At 51.9% G+C, this 24,819-nt stretch overlaps 1 protein-coding gene across 1 annotated transcript; it reads left to right on the top strand.

The window, feature by feature from the left end:
* The first annotated feature begins 10 nt into the window (after window positions 1–10).
* On the top strand, window positions 11–23,627 carry SLC5A11 (solute carrier family 5 member 11). Its single transcript, XM_032961122.2, has 16 exons — window positions 11–77; window positions 5,483–5,938; window positions 9,472–9,543; window positions 10,897–11,001; window positions 11,899–11,958; window positions 12,527–12,631; window positions 12,836–12,941; window positions 13,096–13,176; window positions 13,354–13,559; window positions 15,004–15,139; window positions 15,705–15,812; window positions 15,999–16,149; window positions 17,539–17,707; window positions 19,238–19,453; window positions 20,358–20,532; window positions 20,865–23,627. The coding sequence occupies exons 2-16, from the start codon at window positions 5,789–5,791 to the stop codon at window positions 21,107–21,109; spliced, it is 2,085 nt and encodes a 694-aa protein (XP_032817013.1). The 5' UTR covers window positions 11–77; window positions 5,483–5,788; the 3' UTR covers window positions 21,110–23,627.
* Window positions 23,628–24,819: the final 1,192 nt, after the last annotated feature.

Raw genomic sequence — 24,819 nt, 5'->3', positions numbered from 1 at the left:
CCCCCCCCCCCCCGCGGGCGCGCGCCAGAAACCGGATGCCCCCCTGCAAGGCAAAGCCACGTGTCGCGACGCGGACCGTGCGTGCCCCCCCTCCTCTCTCCTCACTCACCCATTCATTTAGTCACCCACTCATTCACTCACCCATTTATTCAGTCACCCAGTCATTCACTCACCCAGTCATTCACGTACCCATTTATTCAGTCACCCACTCATTAACTCACCCATTTATGCGTTCACCAACTCATTCAGTCACCCACGCATTAACTCACCCATTCATTCAGTCACCCATTGATTCAGTCACACACTCATTCACTTATCCACTCATTCACCCATGTATTGAGTCACCTATTCATTTAATCACCCAATCATTCGCTCACCCATTCATTCACTCAGCCACGCATGCATTCACCCACTCATTTACTCACCCATTCATTCACGCACACATTCAGTCACCCATTCATTCAGCCACTCATTCCGCCGTGCATTCATTCACCCACCTACACGCTCATTCACGCACAGTCAATGGGGTCACGGAATGTATGTCCTTCCCATTGACTTCACCCACTCACTGCATGCAACTCTCTCGTTCTGTGGGGTGGTTACCCGTGCCAGCCGTAGCGCGTTCGCTGCTTGCACGGAGATTCACGTTTCGAATGCGGCAGGCCGCCCTGATTAATATTGCGGGTGTATTGACCATACATCATACCTGTCAATCTATACGGTGTACCCGTATTCTTGTACAGGGAAATTGAGTTTTCATGTCCATACGGTGTACTGCTGTTGCAATACGGGCAAAATGTTTTTGTCTATTTGTATTTCTTCTGATGGGACTGTGTAGGATGAACGTTGAGATTTATAAGGTATGATATACATCTGCTTAACAGTGGCCGTTCGAAATAGAATCACAAGTTACCCGAAGGTTAACTCGCCCACTCAATTCCATGCATCGCCCTTAGTGACAATTTCACTTATGCACACACTAAAATCACTCGTTCATGTATCCACTCCCTAACCAATTAATTAATACATCCATTCGATCAGCCCCAACCTGGCCGATTTCATTCACTCACCTTTGAATTCACCCGGCACATTTGTTCATTTCCCTAGTCTTTTATAATCTGTCTAAATTATTCACCAACTCACCAGAGTCATTCATTCACTCGCCACTCATTCGCCAATCCAACCATGATCTCGATTGGCCTACTCATTATCCCACACGTGCTGTCACTGATTGCCCTCATCCACCATTCATTGACAAATTCAATAACTCATTAAGTCCGATCCACGCGGCGATTGCTGTGGAGGCGTTTCACCGCCCCGCCACGGGATGATTCTCAAAGCATCGGGCACACTCATCAGCTTTGTTTAGTTTTCTTTTGTCGGTGTCTTACGTTTCTGAATCCTATGTCATAGCAGGTTTTATACACGGATTACAGAATTTTTATGTTTGTTTAGGCGCATATGTTCCTCATTCATTATTAGATTCAGTTTGGGAGGGCTGTCATCTGAGTATGATGAAGGGCACTCACTGGCCAGGACGGGTGGGTATCATCACCAACTCTTATTGACCAGCGTGGTGAAGTATGGTCACATTCCCCCCCCCCCACCCCAAAAATGATAATGTAGCCTCAAACACGGTCCTTCGAGCCTCTTGCAATTCGCGACTTTATCAAACATGAACGGCCTTCTTGTAAATCCACCCCACTGGGGTCATGCACTTTAAATCTAGATTGAAGACGTTTTTCTTTGATTTTTGTGTTAAGTTTGTTGTCCTTACCCCGCACCTCCGATTAGCACGCTTGGCTACGTACGGTGCGAAAGAAGTTCAACCTACATGTGGGAAGTGGAGATTATTTGACCATACCTCACCCCGCTGGTCAGTGCAGGTTGGTGGAAGATAGGTGGAGCATAGGCAATGCAGTACAGTATAATAATGGGTTTAGCTGCAAATCGTCAGCTGAAAACGACGTGGTTACGTGCGATCCACCAGTTAATGACATTCTTCGAATCGGCAAAGGCCTCTTGCGAACATTCGTGTGATTACGGGAGCATCAAAGTGTTAACGTCAAAAGGCAGTGGCCAGAAACACATTTTCAGTCATGGCATGGGGGGCCATCATCATCCAGCAGTGGATTCCCAAAGGGGTGTAATTTATTTTAATACTAGATCATAAAGCTTTCAGATTTTGTCACTCAAGCAACGTTTGCCTGTCTTCGCCAGGCAAAAGTTTTCAATAAATATAATAATTGAACTGATATGATTATTTACAATTTTTTATCTACGATTAAAAAAACATTGTTGACGACTTCATTTAACTTCTTATATTTAAAGGCATACCCATCGGAAACCTCTTAATTTAAAGATTTCGTAATTTTTATTATTAGGAGAACAAAAATGTATTAACTAAATACCATGTGAAGGGAAGCTCCTATCTTTTACCGTTTTCGAATTATTCTAATTTGAACATCATAAAATGCGAATTTGTTATTTCAAAACCGCTAGAATCCGACATATCTCTAACACAATAAAAGATAGAACCAATGGTTCTCGCTTTCATTTTATTTGCTGTTTAACGCTCTATCAAACGAAAACAAACGCAATCTTATATTTTGAAGGGTTTCTGAATGAAATACACAAACATATTCTCGGTTCTTTCGGTAAAGTCACTTATACAGAAAACAAAAATCAAAATTAAAAGCAAAAAAACCCCGCGACGTTTCGATCGTAACACGGGAAGGCCGCAACGCAAGCGGCCTTCTTCTGACTGCTTGTGGTTGCGGTCTTCCTCCATCTACGTGACTTTACCGAAGGAACCAATAATATGAATTCCTGCAGTCACGAAAGTTAAGTCTTCTTCTGAAGAACACCGCAACACAAGCGGTGAAGAAGAACACCGCAACACAAGCGGTCAGAAAAAGACCGCTTGTGTTGCGGCCTGAAGAACACCGCTTGTGTTGCGGTGTTCTTCTTCTGAAGAAGAAGAAGAACACGCTTGTGTTGAGGTCTTCTGAAGAAGAAGGCCGCTTTGCGTTGCAATCGGAACGTCGTGGGTTAGTTTGCTTTTAATTTTTGTTTTCTATCTACGTGACTCTACCAAAAGAACCAAGAACATGAATTCCTGCAGTCACGAAAGTTAAGTCTAAATTTATACACAAACATGTTTATGGGGCGCTTAAAGTCGGGATTTGGGGGCCTTCAAATGAACAATATCGGATTTCCAATATATTTCCTGTTGTGCGCGTCCTAAAAGTTCTCTATGTACCAAATTGCAGATTTCCAGCTTGCCGGGAGGTACCGTAGAGATTTTTGAGACGAACAGATGAGGCTCTTTATTTATATCGATTATTCAATCACACGCCAAGCCTGTTTAAAACTAGTAGGCAGTGGTAGAAATTCCACATTTCTATGGCGGGAGCCAGTGGCTGCATAGGGGAACGTCTGGTCACAGCATATATGACAGCGCACAAGCTGCACGTCACTACACGGACCCACAACCGCCCTGCGTTGTTTTAAATGGTGTTTCATTATATTTATTTGTTTAAGGAGTGGTGGCGCCATGGTTAGCGTGCTGCACTATGAACTCCCGACGACTTTAGCTCGATTAACTGCCACGGCTAACATCAGTGATGAAATCTGAACCGGTCCTGACCCCCCCCCCCCCCCCCCCCCCCACATAACCCATCTCCCCACTTCAAAAATGTTTACGACCAGCGTGGTGAAGTATGGTCAAACAACCCGACCCATGACTGACAGGGCATGGGGAGGACTTCATCCGGAGTGGGTATGACAAAGTCATGTACACGGTGGTCCAGATGTCTTGTGACTCTCATTAAATTCTCTAACACTTAATATTTTTGCATACCAATGAGGTGTGATAACAGAAACGAATAAGCAAAGGGAAAAACGATTTGAGGGGTCAATTATTTGAGGGGTCGCAAGACATCTGGACCACCTTGCACAGTCGGTGCTAATAACGGTCATTTATACTGCTGAGGGCGTCAATCGCCCCCTCCTTTGCTGTACAGTACTTCTTAACCTGGTGGCCCTCAATAATGAGACTGTCAATGGACCAGGTCTCTTGAAAAGTTCAATGAGCTCTCACCTGCCTTTATCTGAAGGTCCGTGTACTGCTTTTTTAATTGTCCAGTGCCAGAGGCCGTCTGGCACAGATTTATCATCCAATACTGGTCATGGTAATTCGACCTCCAGGCATGAATGAGCTGAACTGAGTTACGGGTCTGCGTCAATGGTTGCAAACTCTTACATGTTCAGTAAAAAAAGAATCCATAACGTTTTTTTTGATAAATACACGCTAATCATTGCCGTTGTTTTTTTTAGTTTTCAGTGCTTTTATTTAATTGTCGCATTTATTTGTTAATTTCTTCGTTTTATTGTTCACTGTAAACCCCCCCCCCCCCCACCGGAAATTTTTTGTTTTTGTGCGAAAATCAGAGAACATTGTGATCAAGAGAGATGATGTCTGCGACCACTGGGGCCAGAGCCAACTTGGGTCGTCGGGCTGTGTGGCTGCCCGGGTCGGACTTTGTGCTTCGGTGAAGACCGAGAGATAACATACCGATGAGATTAGAGGAGCAGATAAGGGGACGGAGATGTACCTATGTACGTTGAACTTCTTTTGTGCCGTACGTAGCCAACCGCGCTCGTCAGAGGTGCGGGGTAAGGACAGCAGACTTAACACTAAAATCAGTTCTAAAGAATAACTTGGCGCGTGGATTTACAAAAAGGCCGTACATGTTTGATAAAGTCGCGAATTGCAAGAGACTCGAAGGACCGTGTTTGAGGCTACAATATCGTTTTGGAGGGGGGGGGGGAGAATGTGACCATACTTCACCACGCTGGTCAATACGAGTTGGTGATGATACCAACCCGTCATGGACAGTGAGTGCAGGGAAAGGACAACAAACTAAACACAAAAGGCAGCTAAATAATTATTTTTCAATTTAAAAGTGCATAGCTCTGACATTAGGAAGCCAGTGGCTTCCTAATGTCGGAAGGAAGAGCGTTCCAGATGGCCGCAGAAGTGCATCCGATAAAGCGGAATGCGGTGACCGTGATGAGAGATTAAATAACATTATCATAGGTTAGAGAAATTTAGAGATGAGAGAAGATGATCGAAGATGAGCGGAGATGAGAGTTGAGCCGATTGACCTTTGACACCTCGCACCCCCCCACCTCCCCACAGTCAGGACCATTGCCCTGTGGTCGAGGTTTATAATCTTGCCTCCCTTATTCCACGACCATCAGCTTCATCAAGACCCAAATCACAAACATTCCAAGCACGACTAAAGGTTGCCCTCGTTTTGAATGTCGTACACGAGTGCGTGCTGCAAGCATAAACTAGGATCCAATAAAGAATGCTGTGGTATAATTTCACATCATACATATGCATGAGAGAGGGGGGGGGGGATGGAGGCCAGGATAAATGATTTATTTACACTTTACTCTTTAACCCTGGTTCCAGCGCGAGCGGGTCGCCGGGCACTGCATCACCGCCTCTCGATGTCGTGCGACCAAAGTGGAGACCGCACGCCCTGCTGGCTCCCAGCAACTGCAGCTGCTCCAGCTCCTTCAGTAGCTCCGGCCATTCCATCTTTCGCAGCCCCTCCATGCGTCGGTCGCCTGTGAGGCGCAGCGCAAGCGAACTCCGATGTGAACGAGGCGAGGAGGCACCTTGAGCCCCCCGGAGCTCAATCCCACTCCCTTCACCGCCGCCTCCGCTGCGGCCACCGCCGCTGCCGAGATTCAAGGGGTGCGGGTCGCCACGGAGATGCCGGGCCAAGCGGCCACATCTCCCCGGCCGGGCCCCACCGTCAGCGCACAGGCCACCGTGGGGGTCCTCGGGTCCCGGGGCCTCACGGGCGTGGACATCGCGGTGCTGGTGCTGTACTTCGTGTTCGTGCTGGCCGTGGGGCTGTGGGTGAGTGACGGCCACCGCGTTCGCGCACGGCATCCCGGCGTCGTTCCCCCTTGCGTCGTAAGGCAGCTCGTTTTCATCACATTTCATTTTCTCTCTCGTAAAACGGAGTTGAGTCGCGTGTTCTTGTGTTCAGGGTTAGGAGTCATTCGTAACGGGTGCAGTTTCCATACATGGATTGTCCCCCATGTCCACCAGCACCTCAGATTAGCACGGTTGGCTACGTACGGTGCGAAAGAAGTTCAAAATATGTACATACCAGCGCTCACGGGGCCCTGATTTATGTTGAGTGTTTACTGGCCACACAATTCTTGATAAAATTGTGCCATGAAAAAATGTAATTGTTTACACGCGGCTTATCAGCACAAGTTAGGAAAAAGCGTGGATGCGCATTTATTATTAAGTAACCTTTTGCAACACGCGGTAGTTCTCAGATGTATTTAATTAACGGCTGCGGAAGCTGACGGGTCATTGCTGGGGCAAACAATATTTTAACAAAATATATTTTACAATTAGTTCTCGTTACTCTTGTGTGTGTTTCCAAGTTTAGGGTAATAACTGTTCGATCATTTCAGCCGGTTTTCAACAGCACAAGTCCCTGATAGGAAATGCAACCTCATGCTACAATTTAATTTATATTGGATCATCTTCGCGAGAGTTATAGTGACCCCCCCCCCCCCCCCACACAGTTACGAATGGATGGACAGACGGAGCTAATGCATGAACGCTATCAACTTTCGTTGTAAATCACCAAGTAGAACCTGGAGGTGGTTCCAATCGGAGCCGCAGGGGCTGATACCAGTCAAGTCAAATTCAATTTATTTCTAGTTACCATCTGGTAACTTTCTGGCACAAATCCGTTCCCCAAAGCGCCATCACATCATTACACATTTCAAAATAATGTTCTGGTGGAAGTGAGCAGACGTACATATGGGAACAGTACCCATGAGGGCACAATGGCGCTTCTTTCACCGCCTATAATCGACCCCTAAGCTCGTGATTGGTGTGAGCCAGGTGCCCGCTTAATTTTCTGAAAGATGGTGATGACCTGGGGATGCCTTCATGAAGCAGTAGATAGACCCTGGCTGTCGATGACAGTGAGCGTGCTCCACTGGCTGCGTCTGTGCCGGAGGTTTAACCGCTCCTGCTGCAGCGTCCGAGTTGCTCTTCATGGCCGCCGTGACCGCGGCTGTCATCGCCTCTGCGTGAAACTGCGGTCACAGAAATCATCGCCAGCCATGGTCTATCCTCGGCTGGATGAAGGCCGACCCAAGTCGCTCCCGGTAAAAACTGAACGTTGGGCCAACGTTGGGCAAACGTCGGTTCAACGGTTCCAACCCAAGTGCAAAATTTGGCCCCACGTTGCGCGTTTACTTGGTCACCGCACCTTTCGTGGTGTAGGGATGACACGTTCAGTCTCGTTTGTGCACATGTGCCGATCCCACAGCTCCATCTCTGCGGTGGTCTTCCTCTTGGGCGCGCCCCCTTCCAGAGTCGATGGCCTTTGCCAATCATTGGCGAGCAGATGGCCAATGGTTTGAAAAAGCATTTCCAAATCCAGCTTGCTGTCACGGTTGAACTGAAATGTGTCCGTTATTTTTGCTTGGTCTCCCGTTATGATCAGGCATCATTTTGCACAGTCGGAGTGTGTTTTTTTTTTGGTCAGTTTCGGCACGGTTGCGTTTTAAATCCCTACTGTGGTCACCTCAGTTGAATGTACGGGGATTATAGATAGGGCCTGTGAATCTCCAGACGGTAAGTTAAAGTTCTCCCAAGTTAAACTTCGCCGGGTGACCAATTATTCACAGCCCTATTGTGAGCTCAGCACTTTGTCGCTGGTGTTTAATTTCCGCCGGATAACATTCACTCAGCCACGGAAACTTACCGAATGAGCAATTATTACTTAATGAGTGAGCGGAGCAAAACTGAGTGATTGTTAACTTCTTTTATTTAATCGCCAAACTCTCCGTCCACTCTGTATGCACGCAGCATGGCAAGATGAGAGGACCATTTTGACTTAAAACTTTTGTGACTGCAGGAATTAATGTTCTTGGTTCTTTCGGTAAAGTCACGTAGAAAAAATATATAATAATAAAAAATGTAAATTCTATTTTTTTAAAAATAATAAAAGAAAAGAACCACAATAAAAAAGTGAAAAATAGTAATTAATTGCAGTTTTTTGCTTTTATTATTTTCAATGTATAGATTTTTGAAAAATAGATTTTTGTTTTGTTTTCTATCTACGTGACTTTACCGAAAGTACCAAGAATATGAGAGGGCCAATCGTACAGTTGCAATCAGTCTCAAAATCATTGTGTTGTGCCCGTCATTATTGCTATTACTGGCTTGCAGTCTGCGCGCACTCCTCTCATCGTTTATAGCAAGTGCTAGAATTGATCCACTGCATACATTTTGACAGCCTCTTATGATCTCAGCTGAGGCCCCATGGAGCTAAGCGGCTCCATTATGAGCACGACCACGGCCCAAGACTGTCGGCAGTCACAGGACATTGCAGTTACACGGAGTTGCATAGAGATGCATCGAGTTACACGGAGATCCAATGAATTGCATGGAGATACAATGAGTTGCACAGAGATACATAGAGTTACGTGGAGATCCATAGAGTTGCATCGAGTTACGTGGATACCCAGTGAGTTGCATAGAGATCCATAGTTGCATAGAGATGCATCGAGTGACATAGATATCCAATGAGTTGCATAGAGGTACATAGAGTTGCATAGAGACTCATAGGCACAAACTTTAATGTTGTTATAATTTCAGCTGCTACGGCCCCAATGAGCTCAGCAGCTCTTGTTACAAGGACGAACCGCAGCCTAAGACGGTCGGCAGTGGTGGCAGTTACAGCGCATTGGAGAGTGGGAATGTGCAAAATGCCAAGAGCAAAAACAACAACAAATTACTCGAAACCCACGCCAGAACTTACCGCAAACAGTATAAACAGCAGTAAATAGTGCTCGCATACAAATAAAACACAGCGCACCAAACTCTTTTGAGCGGATGCTTGTAAATAGACCGCATATACAGCGCCCAGACATAACGGAGCTTGGTTATAACATTCATGACAAGAGGAGCAGAGGTGATGCGGCAGCATTGCCCTAAAGCTAAAGAAGGCGATGCAAATGTTCGCAAGCGATGCAGTGGAATGTAAGCGCTCGCTGATCTCCTGTGATGTATGCCGTTTGTCCGTGCACGTGTGTTCATGTGCGTGCGTCTTTGTGTGTTCATGTGCGTGCGTGTTTATGTGCATGTGTGTTTATGTGCGAGTGTGTGTTCGTGTGTGCACGTGCGCAAATGTACACGCGCGTGTGTACTGTATGTTCGTGTGTGTTTATGTGCGTGTGTGTTTATGTGCATGTGTTCATGTGCGTGTGTGTTTATGTGCTTGTGTTCGTGTGCGCGCGTGTGCATGTGCGCAAGTGTACGCGTGTGTGTGTGTGTACTATATGTGCGTGTATGTTCACATGCGTGTGTGTTCATGTGTGTGTGTGCGGCCGATTCCTCATCTCCACGCACAGTCTATGTGGAGTACCAAGCGGGGAACGGTGACCGGATACTTCTTGGCCGGAAAGAAGATGGTTTGGTGGCCGGTGAGTTCCTACCGAGCAAGTGACTTGACTTGGGTTGCCTCCTGCCCTGGGTTTGTCTGGGGTCATCTTCTTTGAGGAGGTCGCTACCGTTCTGGGAAATCTCTCAGTCTTTCTCAGGACATTAAAAGTGCTTGTCATTTACATTATACTACTACGAATTATTATAATAGACCACTTAAAACGATGCCTTTACATCCAGTTGTGCCCTCCTCTGATATTGTGAGATGTTCTTTTCTCATGACACGTGCTGTTTTTTTTGTTGTTGTTACACCTCATAGGTGGCAACCACAGACACGATAGGGCATGTGAACGAACGTGCGACATCTGTTGTCGAGCTCAGAGCTTAATTCCAGTCGGGTTGTATCCGTGTCGGTGACCCAGAAAAATATCTCGCGCACCGCATCGAGTATCCCCTCGCCACGCGGCTACTACCAGCGACACGGAAAATGTCGAGTGAGAAACGAATCGACCGGGTCGTGCCGGATTTTCGACGCTTGAGCGAGTGACGCCGTGCCGGACGATTCTAGGCCACGCGCTGCCTCGTTCCTCGCAGTCGAAGCAAAATCTGAGTCGTCGATGATCGTTAACTTGACCCGCGACTGCGATCATGACGGTGGAGACGGCATGGAAGAATTAGGGAGGGTGGCCGGTGTGCAATTGGAAGCCTGGCGAAGATTAGCAATGTTATGGTATAAATGTAAATAATTCACAGCCCTAGTCAATCCCCTGTTGGGTGAAGGCCTCCCCCCCCTGTGCCAGACAAGCGAGTTGTTTACAGACAGCCGAGTTGTTTACGCTTCTTCACCACGGTTAGCATCGTTGTGAGTGATAGCTGACACAGCCTTTAGTGCCCCCTTCACCGATCCGCGTCGAGCAGCACGGTGAAGTGCGGTCAATCGGCTCCAACGACGACCGACGCCGCGTTGGGGAGGCCTTCAGTTAGCAGTGGATTCATGGGATGATGGCCGATGGATGAGGCTGGTGACGGAACGGCAGTCAGGGGACGGAACAGCTCCAGGAGGACGGCCGCCACGGAGACGGAGCGACGAGACGGGCGCCTGCGCAGCAGTGAGATGGCCGGTAGCAGCACAGGGACCGTGAGTGATGACGATAGCGTGGGGGGGGGAGGGGATGCGGCCTTCATCCAGCAGTGGATAGACAATGGCTGATGATAGCTATTAATCAATCATCTTACATCCAGTTCGCCAAACGTGCACGTGATGAGGGCGGTGGGATTTTCTCTGTGGCTGGAGATGAGCGTTGGAAGCGGCGGGGTGGGGGTGATGCGACCAATGCCGCGTTGGAGTCGCCCAAGCTGCCGGTGGGTGGTGGTGTTCCCGTGCACGCGTGCAGGTCGGGGCCTCTCTCTTCGCCAGCAACGTGGGCAGCGGCCACTTCATGGGGCTCGCGGGCAGCGCCGCCGCCTCCGGCATCGCCGTGGCCGCCTACGAATTCAACGTCCGTTCCTCTCGGCGCGTCGCCACCACGCACGCGGCACCCCGTCCCCCCCCCCCGTCCCCCCCCGTCCCCCCCCCGCGCCACGACGCCGGCGGGGGACGGGGGGGGGGGGTCGTTAACGGGCCACGCTGATCCCGTTTAGCCAGCAGCGCCCGACGCGGTAGTCCAGCGTTGTTGGGGTGAAGTGACGCTGCCCAGGACAGTTTTTGCCACCGGCGCTTTGAACAGATGCTTACGTTTGCCCGTGCCTAAAGCCGGCACTGCCAGGGCCCCCAGCCAACCACCAGCAGTGGCCTCAGCCTATCCCCCCCCCATCCTCTTCGTAGCCCAGCGCCTGGGCGCCACTGGCCCATGGGCTCCGGTGAAGTTGCACTCCCTGCACACTCGAATGCTACTCCATTGATTGACCTGATGCAACACGGGCTGTTAGTGTGCACCTAATGTGGACTGTATTACAAAGACAAAGAAATCCACCCCCCCATATATAGCCCATAACAGACTTGGGGCGAGTGCCATGTACACACAAAGTGCTGTGTACACATACACCCAAACGCAATAAGCACACATCATTATTAGTGTTGTGAACGCAACACACGCCCGCACGCATTGCGTCCACAATTGCCTCCCGTAACTATTACGAGTGGTACTTTACTGGTACGTGGGATGCGGAAAACTCACAGATGGGGTGGTGGCTCATGCAAGGTGCTGGGCAGGGCGCCGTGCATGACACTGCAGGGTGCCATGCAGGGAGCCGTGCAGGGTGTTGTGTGCAGGGTGTTGTGTGCAGGGTGTTGTGTGCAGGGTGTTGTGTGCAGGGTGTTGTGTGCAGGGTGTTGTGTGCAGGGTGTTGTGTGCAGGGTGCCGTCCAGGGCCTCACTCTCCACGTGTCTCCTACAGGGCATGTTCGTGGTGCTTCTGCTCGCCTGGGTCTTCCTGCCTATTTACATCGCATCCGGGGTGAGGCCCGTCACACTTGTTACCGACGGTTTTTGTTCGTGTTATTATTGTTACTAGTACTGCCGCACACCCATCCTGCTGGGCCAGAGGACGTCCACTTCATCAGCAGCAGTGTAGAGGGAGGGAGGGCCCCGAGTTCACCGACGAGTCCCGGTCAGACGCCACTCATCGACAATGCGCGATGGCACGGCCCGTTGCTGAGCACCTCCACCGAGTGGGCTGTGACGGCTGTCGTGGCAGCCCGAAGCCGGGAAGACGAAACGGTGGTGGGATGGCGGTGAGGAAGCGGTTCTCTGTCTTGGGTCGTGCTGTTCCTCACGCCGCCACCGGCGAGTCCCAGTGTGGGACGTTGGTCAACACGGTGTGGAGGATAGAGCATGCCTGTGGGATTAATAGACGCGCAGAGCTTGGCAAGGAATCCGTAGCTTCACGCCGTGCGTTATATATCGATTTGCACCCGTAGGTTAGACCGCAGCCTGAACGGTGACGGCATCTGCTGTGGGCATAGCCGAGCGGAGACAGAGTCACTGCTGCCATCTTTCTAATCGTGTCATCCCCCGCTGGGCAGGTGACCACGATGCCCGAATACCTGCAGAGGAGGTTTGGGAGCAAACGCATCCGCATTTACATCGCCGTCCTCTACCTCTTCATCTACATCTTCACCAAGATATCGGTAACGGCTCGTGGGCTCAGCTGCGCGATCGTACGATCCGGCGGGCGCCCACGCCGTCCCTCCCGGCGCACACCAACCTCCGGGCTCCTCGTCCCCGTGGCGACACGGATGAGCGGCGAGCCGCCATCGGGAAGCGCTTCATAGCTCATCGGATTCCTTCGGCATGAACAAATATTCTGATTCTGCTTTCCCCCAACTCGCCAGGTGGACATGTACGCCGGCGCCGTATTCATCCAGCAGGCGCTAAACTGGAACCTCTACGTGGCGGTGGCGCTGCTCCTGGCCATCACGGCGCTCTACACCATCGGAGGTTCGTCGCGTGTTTCCACGACCCCCACCTCCCACCCTCCTCCCCCAGCCCCAGCGTGGACGTCGGCGCTGTGTTGTGCTCTGGCAGTGGGGGGGGGGGGGGGCCCTGCGTTATGTCGTTCACCGACCGTGACCTCCGTGCGATCCCCTCCCAGGTGGCCTGGCCGCCGTCATCTACACCGACACGCTGCAGACGCTGATCATGTTCATCGGAGCGCTCATCCTCATGGGATACAGTGAGTGGCAGTTTGTTTCCAAAGTCAAAAGCGCATCCCCGCAGATGCCCCCTGACGAGCCAGCTTGTATAGAGGTCAGCCTGCCAAGCACCCTCCAGGCTCAGCCCTTAACTAGGCCTTCGAGAGATGTTGCCAGCGAGTTGGCCGTGACGGGCGTTGCCCAATCCCTCCCGTCAGGTTTCTGGAACATCGGCGGCTATGAGAACCTGTACGAGCGCTACTTCCTGGCGATCCCCACGCGGCGGGACCCCAACTCGACGTGCGGGATCCCGCGCGAGGATGCCTTCCACATGTTCCGCGACCCCGTGACCTCCGACCTGCCGTGGCCCGCCGTCATCGTCGGCATGAGCATCCCGTCCATCTGGTACTGGTGTACCGACCAGGTACGGTGGCGGCGGCCCTCCGCCTGCGTGGCTGTGGCCTCCAGATGGACGGTGGCGTTGGGTGGCTTCAGAACGTAGTTTCGTTCAGCTCGGGCGCTGGTGACACACGTGGGCTGCCTGTGGTCCGGCACTGCGGAGGTGGCAGCGGTGGGTCAGTGGATCACCGCACGAATGTTGGGAAACTCCCTTCCCGTGGCAGTCGAGGAGGAAGCCGTACCCTGGCTCGCCGAGTGCTCCAGTTTCCTCCAACATCAATTGGCTGATATACATCTTAATATATAGAGGACCACAGAGCTTGGGAAATTGTTGGTGCTGGCTCACCATGTGGCTGCCTTCCCGTTCGTCTGTGGTTCCCCCCTCACGGCTCTGAGTCATTCTCTCTTCGAGAGCGATGACCGTGCGCGTAAAAAATGTAAATTATTACCAAATCGGTAGTGCATGAGGTGACGGTTTGTATTTTTGTATGTTTATAAACAGGCTGAATAATACGTTAGTTAAAGGGCAGTTCACACAACGTTGCAATCATCACTCATGAGTCGGCAAATTGATTTCACATCCAAATTATATTTGAAAATAGCCTTTCCCGTTTGCCACCTGACAGTGTCGTTTGAATTTCTCTGACGCCCTCCCATAGTCAGAAAGCTTTTCGTAGAGAAGCGGAATAGTGTTTTCAACTGTTTCCAGGAATTAAAAAAGTAGCTTTGAAAAGCTTTTGGTGGCCGTTAGCTTGAGAGAGCGATATGACTGGACTCCGTTATTTGTGCTCCGTTATTTTGATGTTGCCGTGCATCAGTGACTTGAAAGAAATGCCATCCATTTAAAAATGCGGCTCGAGATTGCGGTGCTGACGAGCTGGTGGCGCGAGCCGTAAAGCAAACCGAGCAAAAGCTCAGGACTCCAAGTGGCTCAAAGGGCCACGGATTAATAAAATGCATAGGGCTGTACCAAATTCTAAATTTAAACATCTCGTAAATCTAATTACGGTAATTGTAATTAGTTAATTAACTGAAAAATGTTGCAGGTAACTGTGACGTCTTGTATACAGTATAATGTTTGTCGGCACGTGATGCCCCCATCCCCCCACCGATTGGCTCGCGCTGCCACCGGCGTTGCTGCTGGGCGCGGAACAATATCCGTTGTCGCGTGGTGAGCCTCCACGTGCGGCGAGCTTCCACGTGCGGCGTCACTTGCGGCGAGCGTCCACGTGCGGCATTACGTGCGGCGAGCTTCCACGTGCGGCGTCACGTGCAGCGAGCATCCACGTGCGGCGTCACGTGCGGCGAGCGTCCACGTGCGGCGAGCGTCCACGTGCGGCGAGCGTCCACGTGCGGCGTCACTTGCGGCGAGCTTCCACGTGCGGCGTCCTTCCACGTGCAGCGTCACGTGCGGCGAGCGTCCACGTGCGGCACAGACACGGCGAGCCTTGCCTTCCACTCTCCCGCAGGTCATAGTTCAGAGGTCGCTGTCCGCCAAGAACCTCTCGCACGCCAAGGGCGCCTCCCTCTTTGCCTCCTCAATGAAGGTGCTGCCCCTCTTCATGATGGTCTTCCCGGGAATGATCAGCCGCGTGCTCTTCACCGGTGAGTTGCGCCACGGGCAGTGACTGTGAGCGATGTGGGGGGCTGATTTACATTCTGTCCTGGGAATAAAACTAAATTTAATTTTTTTACTAAACTATTTTTATTTTACCAGGTAAGGCCTACTGAGCTATGTAGCTCTTTTCTCAGAAGCGACTTGGCCACAAATGATAGCTCAAAGAAGTGGCTTATGGTGTGGAAATGTATAGCAGCCAAATACTCTAAATGTGGAGGGAAAAACTGTATGACCCGGAGGAAAATCTACACGACCATGGAGAGAGAGAGACATGCAGTAGTTAGCGCACTGCCCTATGAACCCGGAGTCCTTATTTCTATTCCTGCGTACGGCCAACACGAGTGACGATTATCTGAATAAGTCCTGGGCCTCCTCAAATGAGTCCCTGGTACGGTGTGTAATAAAACAAGGCGACTCGGGAGACAAAGGCGGCCAGGCGTGGTGTTGGCCACCCACATCCTCGCACGCCGTGCGGGCCTTCATCGGTGCTCGCTAACAGCACTTGCCCCAACAGTCTGTTAAGGCTACACGGGGGATCTTTGTCTCGTCCAGAGGAGGTGGCGTGCGTGGACCCCGAGGTGTGCGAGGCCGTGTGCCAGAACCGCGTGAGCTGCACCGACATTGCCTACCCCAAGCTCGTCATGGAGCTGCTGCCGGAGGGTGAGCGCTGCCCAGCGATTCAAGCGGTTTAATTTACGTTCATACACTACGTGTATTGCAGTACAATGTACAACTACGCGAGTTCCTGTGGTGCACGACCTCGCAGCGTCCCCATGTTCCCCTCCGTGCGCCTCCGTGTCTGTCGGCCCGTGCGTCACCCGCGTGTTGCCGCGTGCCCCACTGCAGGGCTCCGCGGGCTGATGATGTCGGTGATGATCGCCGCGCTCATGTCCTCGCTCACCTCCATCTTCAACTCCTCCAGCACCATCTTCACCATGGACCTGTGGCGTTACATCCGCCCGCGCGCCTCCGAGCGCGAGCTCATGATCGTCGGCAGGTCTCCACGCTTGGCGCGCTCCCACACCCCGCGCCGTCGGGTGCCTCTCTCCCTGGGTCTTCTGGACGAGCGCCACGCGTCGCCCGGCGCTTGCTTTGCCACCCTGGCCCCCCCCCCCGCCCCACCGATCATTTACTTTTCCGTTAATTTTTTTTCAAACAACGGGGCCCTTGCCAGCTTGTTTCCTGCAAGGTCACGCAAGTGGAAAGTATTTTTCGTTGCCCAGAAGAAAAAAAAAACATCTCCATAAGTGCTGCCGATATCGTCGGATATCGAAAGCTAAGCAGATTTGAGGTCGGTTAATGTTTGGATTGGTGACCAAAAGGGCTTGCCCAGGTGTTGTAGGCACGTGGCTTCGAAAGTCTTGCCAAAAGATGGCAATGTTGAGTGTCCCCCCCCCCCTTACTGTGCTTGGGGTTTTTTTTCAGGTACTTTGGATTTCATACCTAGTGCTACGCCACTCTAATCACTGCATCGTGCGCTTTCAGATGTGCTTCTGCAGCCATCTGGAACACTCTTCCTTCCGATGTTAGGAAGCCACTGGACCTATGCACTTAAATCTATATAGAATTTCTTTCGAAATGCTTTTTTTTGTTGAGTTTGTTGTTCATCCCCCGCACCTCCGGTTAGCACGGCTGGCTACGTACGGTGCGTAAGAAGTTCAACATACAGTACAACAATCTCAGGCTCTCCTGAATTAGGCTCTTTTTATTACACATTCGCATTTCATTACACATTCGCATTTCATTACACAATCGTTTAAACTAATTTACATTTAAATCAGCGGCTTTTTCCGAGTGCGAGTCTGCTAAGCTTCCAAACATCCCGGTTTGGTCTGGACAGTTCCAGTTTCAGAAAGACTGTCCCGGTGTCCAAAGCACAGGGTGTCTGTGCGTGTGCTGCAGGGTGTCTGTGTGTGTGCTGCAGGGTGTTTGTGTTGGTGCTGCAGGGTGTCTGTGTGTGTGCTGCAGGGTGTCTGTGTGTGTGCTGCAGGGCGTCTGTGTGTGTGCTGCAGGGTGTTTGTGTGTGTGCTGCAGGGTGTCTGTGTGTGTGCTGCAGGGTGTCTGTGTGTGTGCTGCAGGGTGTCTGTGTGTGTGCTGCAGGGCGTCTGTGTGTGTGCTGCAGGGTGTTTGTGTGTGTGCTGCAGGGTGTTTGTGTGTGTGCTGCAGGGTGTCTGTGTGTGTGCTGCAGGGTGTCTGTGTGTGTGCTGCAGGGTGTCTGTGCGTGTGCTGCAGGGTATCTGTGCGTGTGCTGCAGGGTGTTTGTGTGTGTGCTGCAGGGTGTCTGTGCGTGTACTGCAGGGTGTTTGTGTGTGTACTGCAGGGTGTTTGTGTGTGTGCTGCAGGGTGTCTGTGCGTGTGCTGCAGGGTGTCTGTGCGTGTGCTGCAGGGTGTTTGTGCTGGTGCTCGTCGTGGTGTCCATCGTCTGGATTCCCGTGGTCCAGGCCAGCCAGGGCGGGCAGCTCTTCTTCTACATCCAAGCCATCAGCTCCTACCTGCAGCCGCCCGTCGCCATCGCGTTCATGCTGGCCTGCGCCTGGAGGCGGGCCAACGAGACCGTACGCACAACGCACGTACACACACAAAGACAAAGATCCCCCGTAAAGCCTTAACAGACTGTTGGGGCAAGTGCTATTTGCGAGCACCTATGAAGGCCGGCACGGCACACGAGGGGGTTGGTGGCCAGGATCACGCCCGACCACCTTTCTCTTCCTAACGACAATATTTTACACACCGCATCAGGTACTTATTTGAGGCTGAGTCGACCTAAGAGAGGCCTGCGACCGGTTTGAATATTTGTCACTGATGTTTGCTGTGAGCAGGAATCGAACTCAGATTGCCGGGTTTATAGCACGGTGTGGTAACCACTGCACCACCGCTCTCAACGGTACAGACAGACGCACACTCGGACACACACCCACCAAGAACCGCCGTATAGCCTCTAACAGACATAACAACAACAACAACCGCCATTCGCCAAGTGCCAGGGACGTCACCTCGGCGCCTGTGCCAGGCGAAGTGTCGAAGTGGCTTTTTGCTGTTTCTGGAGGAACCCCGAGGGGTTCATATTCTTTGGTTCTTTCGGTAAAGTCACATAGATAGAAGATAAAAATAAAATTGAATCCTTTTCTCTCCACCTGATGAAGACTGCTTGTGTTGTGATCTAAACGTCGTGGGTTTTTTTGCTATTATTTGTAATGAATTTTTTTTATTTTAATTTAATTTGTATTTTCTATCTACGTGACTTTACCGAAAGAACCCGAGGGGTTCCTCCAGAAACAGCTCCGCCAAACAGACGTGTACATGCACGCACAAACATACAGACACACATTGGACCCAGACACATGTAAATATGCTCACAAACGCACACACATACAAAACGCACAAAATACAAAGACGTTAACACACACGGGCGCAAACAAAAACACGCGTGCAAGCGACATCTGCGATTGCTCACCGCTTACGAATCCACGACTCGACAAACGTTTAATGGAACCTCCTTTGCCAGTACCAAAATATAAGAATAGGTTTTTCCCCTCTTTTCTGGCAACAAAACTGAAACGCATTCGAGCCTTGAGTTGGTGACTGCGAGTGCCGCAGAACGTACTCACGCACGCACGTATCTTGAACTTCTGTCGCACCGTACGAAAGCCAACACCGGGCAATAGGACAGCAGTCCGTACTGGCAATTGCCCAATGGGGTGGTGCATTCCGAGGGCCAGTGAGCCGGTCTGTGTAGAGAAATTGCAAAAATGTGTCCACTTCATTGCTTATTTACGCCCTCAGTTGGCATTAAGTTCCCAAAGATTTCTCCTCACCGGCCCATCTGTTTTTTGGGCCCAGTCCAAATGGGCCAATGAGATCGCACGGCAAAATCACGCCAATACGTCACATTGCAAATCTAGCTACGAGTACTACGCAGCTTGTTGCACAACAATGACAAACAAATATAATAATTGCCCAAAGCCCGAATTTGGGCTTGCGTGGTTAAAAATGCCCGGGCCAATTTTTTGACCCAGTCCATCACTGGCAACCGTGCTAATGGGAGAACGGCCGCAAACCGCGGTTCCGACGCGTGCCGAGCGCAGGGCACGTTCTGGGGCCTCATGGTGGGCCTCGCGGTCGGCCTCACGCGCATGGTCCTCGACTTCGTGTACCCCGAGCCGGGCTGTGGCGACGAGGACACGCGCCCGTCCATCACGCGCTACGTGCACTACCTCTACTTCTCCATGATCCTCTCCTGCATCACCCTCGTGGTCATCGTGGCCGTCAGCCTCGCCACCGATGCGCCCACGCCCGAGCAGGTGACGGCACCGTTGCGGGAGGCGTGCGGTTGGCCCGTACGTTCCTGAGATTTCCGTCAGGCTCCCGCATTGTTTAAAGGTTCCCCCCCCCCCCCCACCCACCCAGTAATGTACATTGTACATTGGTTGATGCAGGTGGCCATAGTAAACTAAAACTAAACTTTTTATTTTACCAGGTAAGTGCCATTGAACTGTATAGCTCTTTTTCAGAAGCGACCTGCCACAAATGATAACTTGACGAAGTCGTTTATCATCTGGAAATGTACAGCAGCCAAACTCTCTAAACGCGTGGTGATGTCGATTCTAAATGAGGAGGGAAAAACCGCAGGACCCGGAGAAAAATCCACGCGACCACGGGGGAGAACATGCAGACTCCAAATATACAGGCATCAGGGTCGGGAACGAACCCACAACCACCTGTATACCAGGCGAGGTAGTTAACATTTTGCCACCGTGGGGCCATGTACAGCACAATAACAATGGATACGGCCCTCTGCCAGTCACATTGCCGCACACCAGAATCCTTTGAAATAATTATCGAATGCCCGTAAAAGCGTTTCTCTGTAAGGTTTATTTAAAAAAGCATAAATGAATATGCAAAGGAACAAAAATGTTCGGGGCCAATTCGTTGGGGGGGGGGGGGGTGGTGGGGGGGGGTCACAAGACATCTGGCCCACCCTACAGTTTTCTACACTGCCTTCCCCTGGCCGCAGTGTAGACCGGTGGCAGCCGACACCGTGGCCACCCGTTCAAGGGCCCCCTGCGGGCTCAAACGCCTGCTTAGCTTCCCGAGATGTGGCGAGAGCAGTCGCGCCGTTGCGGGGCGGTGTTAGCTCGTAGGCCGCCAGTAACGCCGCGGGGGCTGGGGGGGTGGTGTCGTTGCATTCGCGCCGTGTCCCGACAGCTGGTGCGCCTCACGTGGTTCACGCGGAACGATAAGCCCCTCGCGCCGGTCGAGGACCGGAATGGCAACGACGCCCACGTCATCGCCGCCGACGCCGCCGGGGGGACCGAGAAAGCGTCGTTCCGCGACGACGTGTCCATCGCGCAGGGCAACTCGGAGCCCACGCGAGACGGAGGTGAGTCACGGTGGAGTCGCCACTGTGGCGTCGCTGGAGTAGCATGGGGAGAGGTTTGAAAAATGTGCGGTTTTAATCCCAAATAAAAATCCTGTAACGCACTATAACACTTTTAATCTCAATTAAAAAATCCTATAAAGCGCTGTAACACTTTTTTAACGGTAAAACCAAAGCACTGAGCCACACCGTTTGCAACTGTGTTGCGAGAATTAATCCCACGACTACTGTAACACCCCGCTGGTTTGGCGCTTCGCATCAATGCCCCGTCGGTCGAGGTGACTCACTCGGCTACCACCATCGTGCCCCCCACGCTCCCCCCACCGTGCGCGCAGCTTCCGACGGCAGCTTGCCCCGGCGCCGGCCACTGTGGAAGCGGGCGCTGCTGTGGTTCTGCGGTTTGGACGGGCCGCCGAGCTCGGGCGCCGGCACGGAGCAGCGGGGCTACGAAGCCTCTCTGCCACCTGCGGGGGACGTCGAGGCCGCCCTGTATGAGGATCCCAGGGCGAGGCGCCTCATGAACGCGTGCCTCCTCGTCTGGATGTCCGCCGGCATCTTCCTCTGGGCCTACTTCGGCTGACGGCACCTCCCGGTCGTCCCGGCGCAGGGGGGGGAGTTACCGTAACGAGGATGGATTAGCGGCGTCGGCGCCGTGCCCTCTGCTAACGGGCCGCCGGGAGGTGGCTTTAGTGAAAAAAATATTTAAAAATTTATTTACCAGGTAAGGCCCTCTGAGCTATTGAGCTCTTTTGTCAAAAGAAACCTGGCCAAACAAATGTTAGCTCACCGAAGTGGCTTATCATCATGTGGAATTTTATAGTAGCCAAATACTCTAAACGCGTGATATTCATTCAAAATGTGGAGGGAAAAACCAGAAGGCCCGAAGAAAAATCCACACGAGCATGGGGAGAGAAAACACGCAAACTCGAAATATACAGGCGTCAGGGTCAGGATCGAACCCACGACCTCCTGTTTACCTGGCGAGGTAGTTAACATCTCGCCACCCTGACGACCATCCTTTGGGACAGCGTTGCCGGCTCGGCGATTTTGTCGCTAGATGGAGCGACTTTTAGGGGTTTCTCTAAAAATGACACTTTGTCGAAGTGATTAGCGACAAAATCCAACGACTTTCTGGGGCGAGGGACATGATGTGGACTTGGGAGCGATTCCAGGCGAGTGTTAAGGATCATGTATCGATTCACAGTTTGTAACGCTCGGGAGATTGTTTTGTGACACTTCATGAGACCTGTCTAGCGACATTTATAAATTATGCGGTGACGCGCAGTGATATTTTTTCTGATGCAAAAATGTGCCTTCGTTTGTGTTCTAAAAGTCAGCGGCCGTTTTAGCTGCTGTGCGATCGGACCGTTGTGAAGGGCACAATAATGACGCACAAGTAGTCCGTGTGCGTGAGCGTGCGGTGCTCTATTGTGGGCAGCGGTAGTGTAGCGGTTTGCACGCTACGCTCCGAACCCAGCCACCCGAGTTCGATTCCTGCTTGCAGCCAACATCAGTCACGATTATCTGAACCGGTCCTGGGCCTCCCCGAGGTCGTCGCAGCCTCAAATGAGTACCTGGTGCGGTGTGCAAATATCGCCACTCGGGGGACAAAGGTGGCCGAGCGTTGTGCTGGCCACCCACCCCCTCGCGCGCTGTACCGGCCTTCATCGGTGCTCACTAACAGCACTTTCCCGAGTAGTCTGTTTCTATACGGGGGATATTTGCCTTTGTTTGTGGTGCTGTATACCTACGTCACACCTGGGTAAGTTGTAACTAAATGCTGCGTTGCGTTGTGGTTCGGAATCGAGCCCAGCTGGGTTGCAGGAGCGATGAGACCCAGCGTGAGTCCAGGGAAGGGCTCTCACTTGTGCGTTTTATTGTTTGTGACCCTTTTGAGCCAGTTGGCCAGATGCAGGCTAGGCCTTAGCCCACTTTCACCCGGGTAACCGGAGAGCATCGACCTAGATATCCCTTGACTTATCGCTAAAATAGCGGCAAATAAATGTAAAGATGCTATTTTTTTTTGTAAAATAAGAATGAATCACCATGTTTTAAAAACTTTTAATAACTTCTTCTCATACTTTCTGGGACACTATTCCGATATCAAACTTCCAGGCTATGTAAAAGACCAATGCTGCGCAACATAACGCAGCATTCGCTCGACCTGCATTTGCGCGCCCTCTGTTGCAGCTCATAAGCACCGAGACGCTTCAGCCTGCGTACAGTGGTACGCATTCGGAGCAGATCCACTGGATGACCTGGCAGAGGCTATGATGTACTTCACGTTTGTCAGGTTGTGTATTGTTGCCAGCTCTTCAAATCTGGTTGTGGACTTAATTTGTCTAAATTACATCTGAGAATTAATACTGTCGGTTTGTCTTATCATGAATTGTAAAAAAAAAAAATTGCTGTCTACGAGAAGTGGCGGTGGCAGAGTCGGCACCGCTGAGGTCCTGGGTTCGAATCCAGGCAGCCACCTTATGGTTTAAACCGGGTTCCCAAGTACGGTATGGCGAGTTGAGGGCCACCAACGATGACACTTTGGATACATTCCAGCTCATTTAAATTATTGGTTTGACTGCCGTGCGACACAAATATTACTACTGTCTGCGGTGCTGTCCCCTACGTACGGTGTGGACCCCAGAGGTCACTGGCAGAGATCTCTCTCTCACGTCTGTGATATCCACCCGCGAGGACTTCTCTCACACGAAAGGTCGCACTGCTCTGCGAGAGATCCGAACGGATGCTCCATCTCTTGGCAACACTAAGAATCAAAATCTGCTTAACATTAAAAAGGCAGTTTCAACAACTGATCGAGTCCTTTTTCGTTCATCCTCATGTGGTAACTGCGTACAGAGAGAGAGACAGGTTCTTATGCTGATGAAATGGCTAAGAAGCATTGCCACGGTGATTTGCCGCACCCTCCGTGACGGAGACATGGGTGTCATTAGGATGAAAACGAACACTCTCGAACGCTGCATTAAGCTGTCGCGTGGCGCGGGGCCGAGTCCCGGTGCCCAGGGAGGAGGGGACATCTCTTTGATATTTTCACGAATGCGCCTATCCACGCAAAAAAAATAAACATAAATGATCAATAATGTGTCGATTCCAATGTAAACACACGTACAGTATTTGCAAGCGCACAAAGACACTGACGTCACTGTGCCCCGGCAGCAGCAAAGCGCACGATCACAACACCCGGAGTCCCCGGAGTCGCCACGAAGACACGATAGCCCAGGGGCCGCGCATCGGAGAACCAGAGACCCAAGTTCAGGAGCCAACAACAGAGGTCTCCCAGACTCCAACAACAGAGGTCTCCCAGACCCCCGAACAATCGAGACCTCCACGAGGCGGAACACTACGGCCTTGACTTCGGTATCCTCAGACCACGAGATCCAAGCTCTCCCCAACTAGCGAGACCAAGGACCAGGGGACTCTACCAGCTGACCGCAGAACTCCTGTATGCTGGACCACCCCCCCCCCCCCCCCCGTCTCCTGTGGGGTTCCGCCAGAGGCAGGGCCCTCCACTCCTCTCCACCCCCTACTCGGCGGGGCCCCCCTGGCGGTCTCCCTGGGTCCCATCGGGTTGGGCCCCTGCCCATCAGCGGCCCAGGGGGAGGAGGGCGTGGGGTTCTGGGATGCGGCTCCAGGCCCCGCCTGATGCTGGGGGGTCCCCGCGATCCCTGAGGAGGAGGCCCCCTGACCGGGACTCTAACATCGTCGCGTCGCTCTGGGGTTCGCCTCCCCGTGGGCGCCGCTGTCCATGGTTCGTGAGCAGCGAACGCACGGCCTCGCTTCCTCCACTCTGACGAGGTCAACAACATCGACCTCGGAGACTTGAACAGAGAGGCTTCTCCCGCTACCTATCTCACCGTGTCTCCACTCGCCCTGTCTCACTCACATTGTCTCCATTACCCTGTCACTCATCCTCTGTCCCTCACCATCTCTCGCTACCTGTCCTCATCCAATCTCCCTCACCTTGTCTCGATTACCCGTCTCTCCCTCACCGTGTCTCACTCACCACGTCTTCGCATAACCCCGTGAAATGCTAATGCCGAATAGCAGCATTGACCTCATCTCCCTGACTGCACGGTCTGCCTGCCTTCTGCTTTTCTCACGTCGCACGTGAACGATTGGAGGAGGTCGCGTATTTGACGTTGTTTACAAATAGATCAAGGAACAGGATTCACGAATGTAACCACGTCCTTCAACGAGCGTCCCCGCATGCAGGCCGTGGTCGTGGCTCCTGCTATTTTCCACGTCTGTGTCCAGGCAACTCCGGTCAGCCCA

Source organism: Petromyzon marinus, chromosome 26, assembly GCF_048934315.1.
Source record: "Petromyzon marinus isolate PM22_M1 ecotype Great Lakes invasive population chromosome 26, UKy_Petmar_22M1.pri1.0, whole genome shotgun sequence".
In the NCBI taxonomy this organism is placed as follows: Eukaryota; Metazoa; Chordata; class Hyperoartia; order Petromyzontiformes; family Petromyzontidae; genus Petromyzon; species Petromyzon marinus.
Note: the sequence above shows the minus strand (reverse complement) of the source record. Positions and strands in the feature narration are given on the sequence as shown.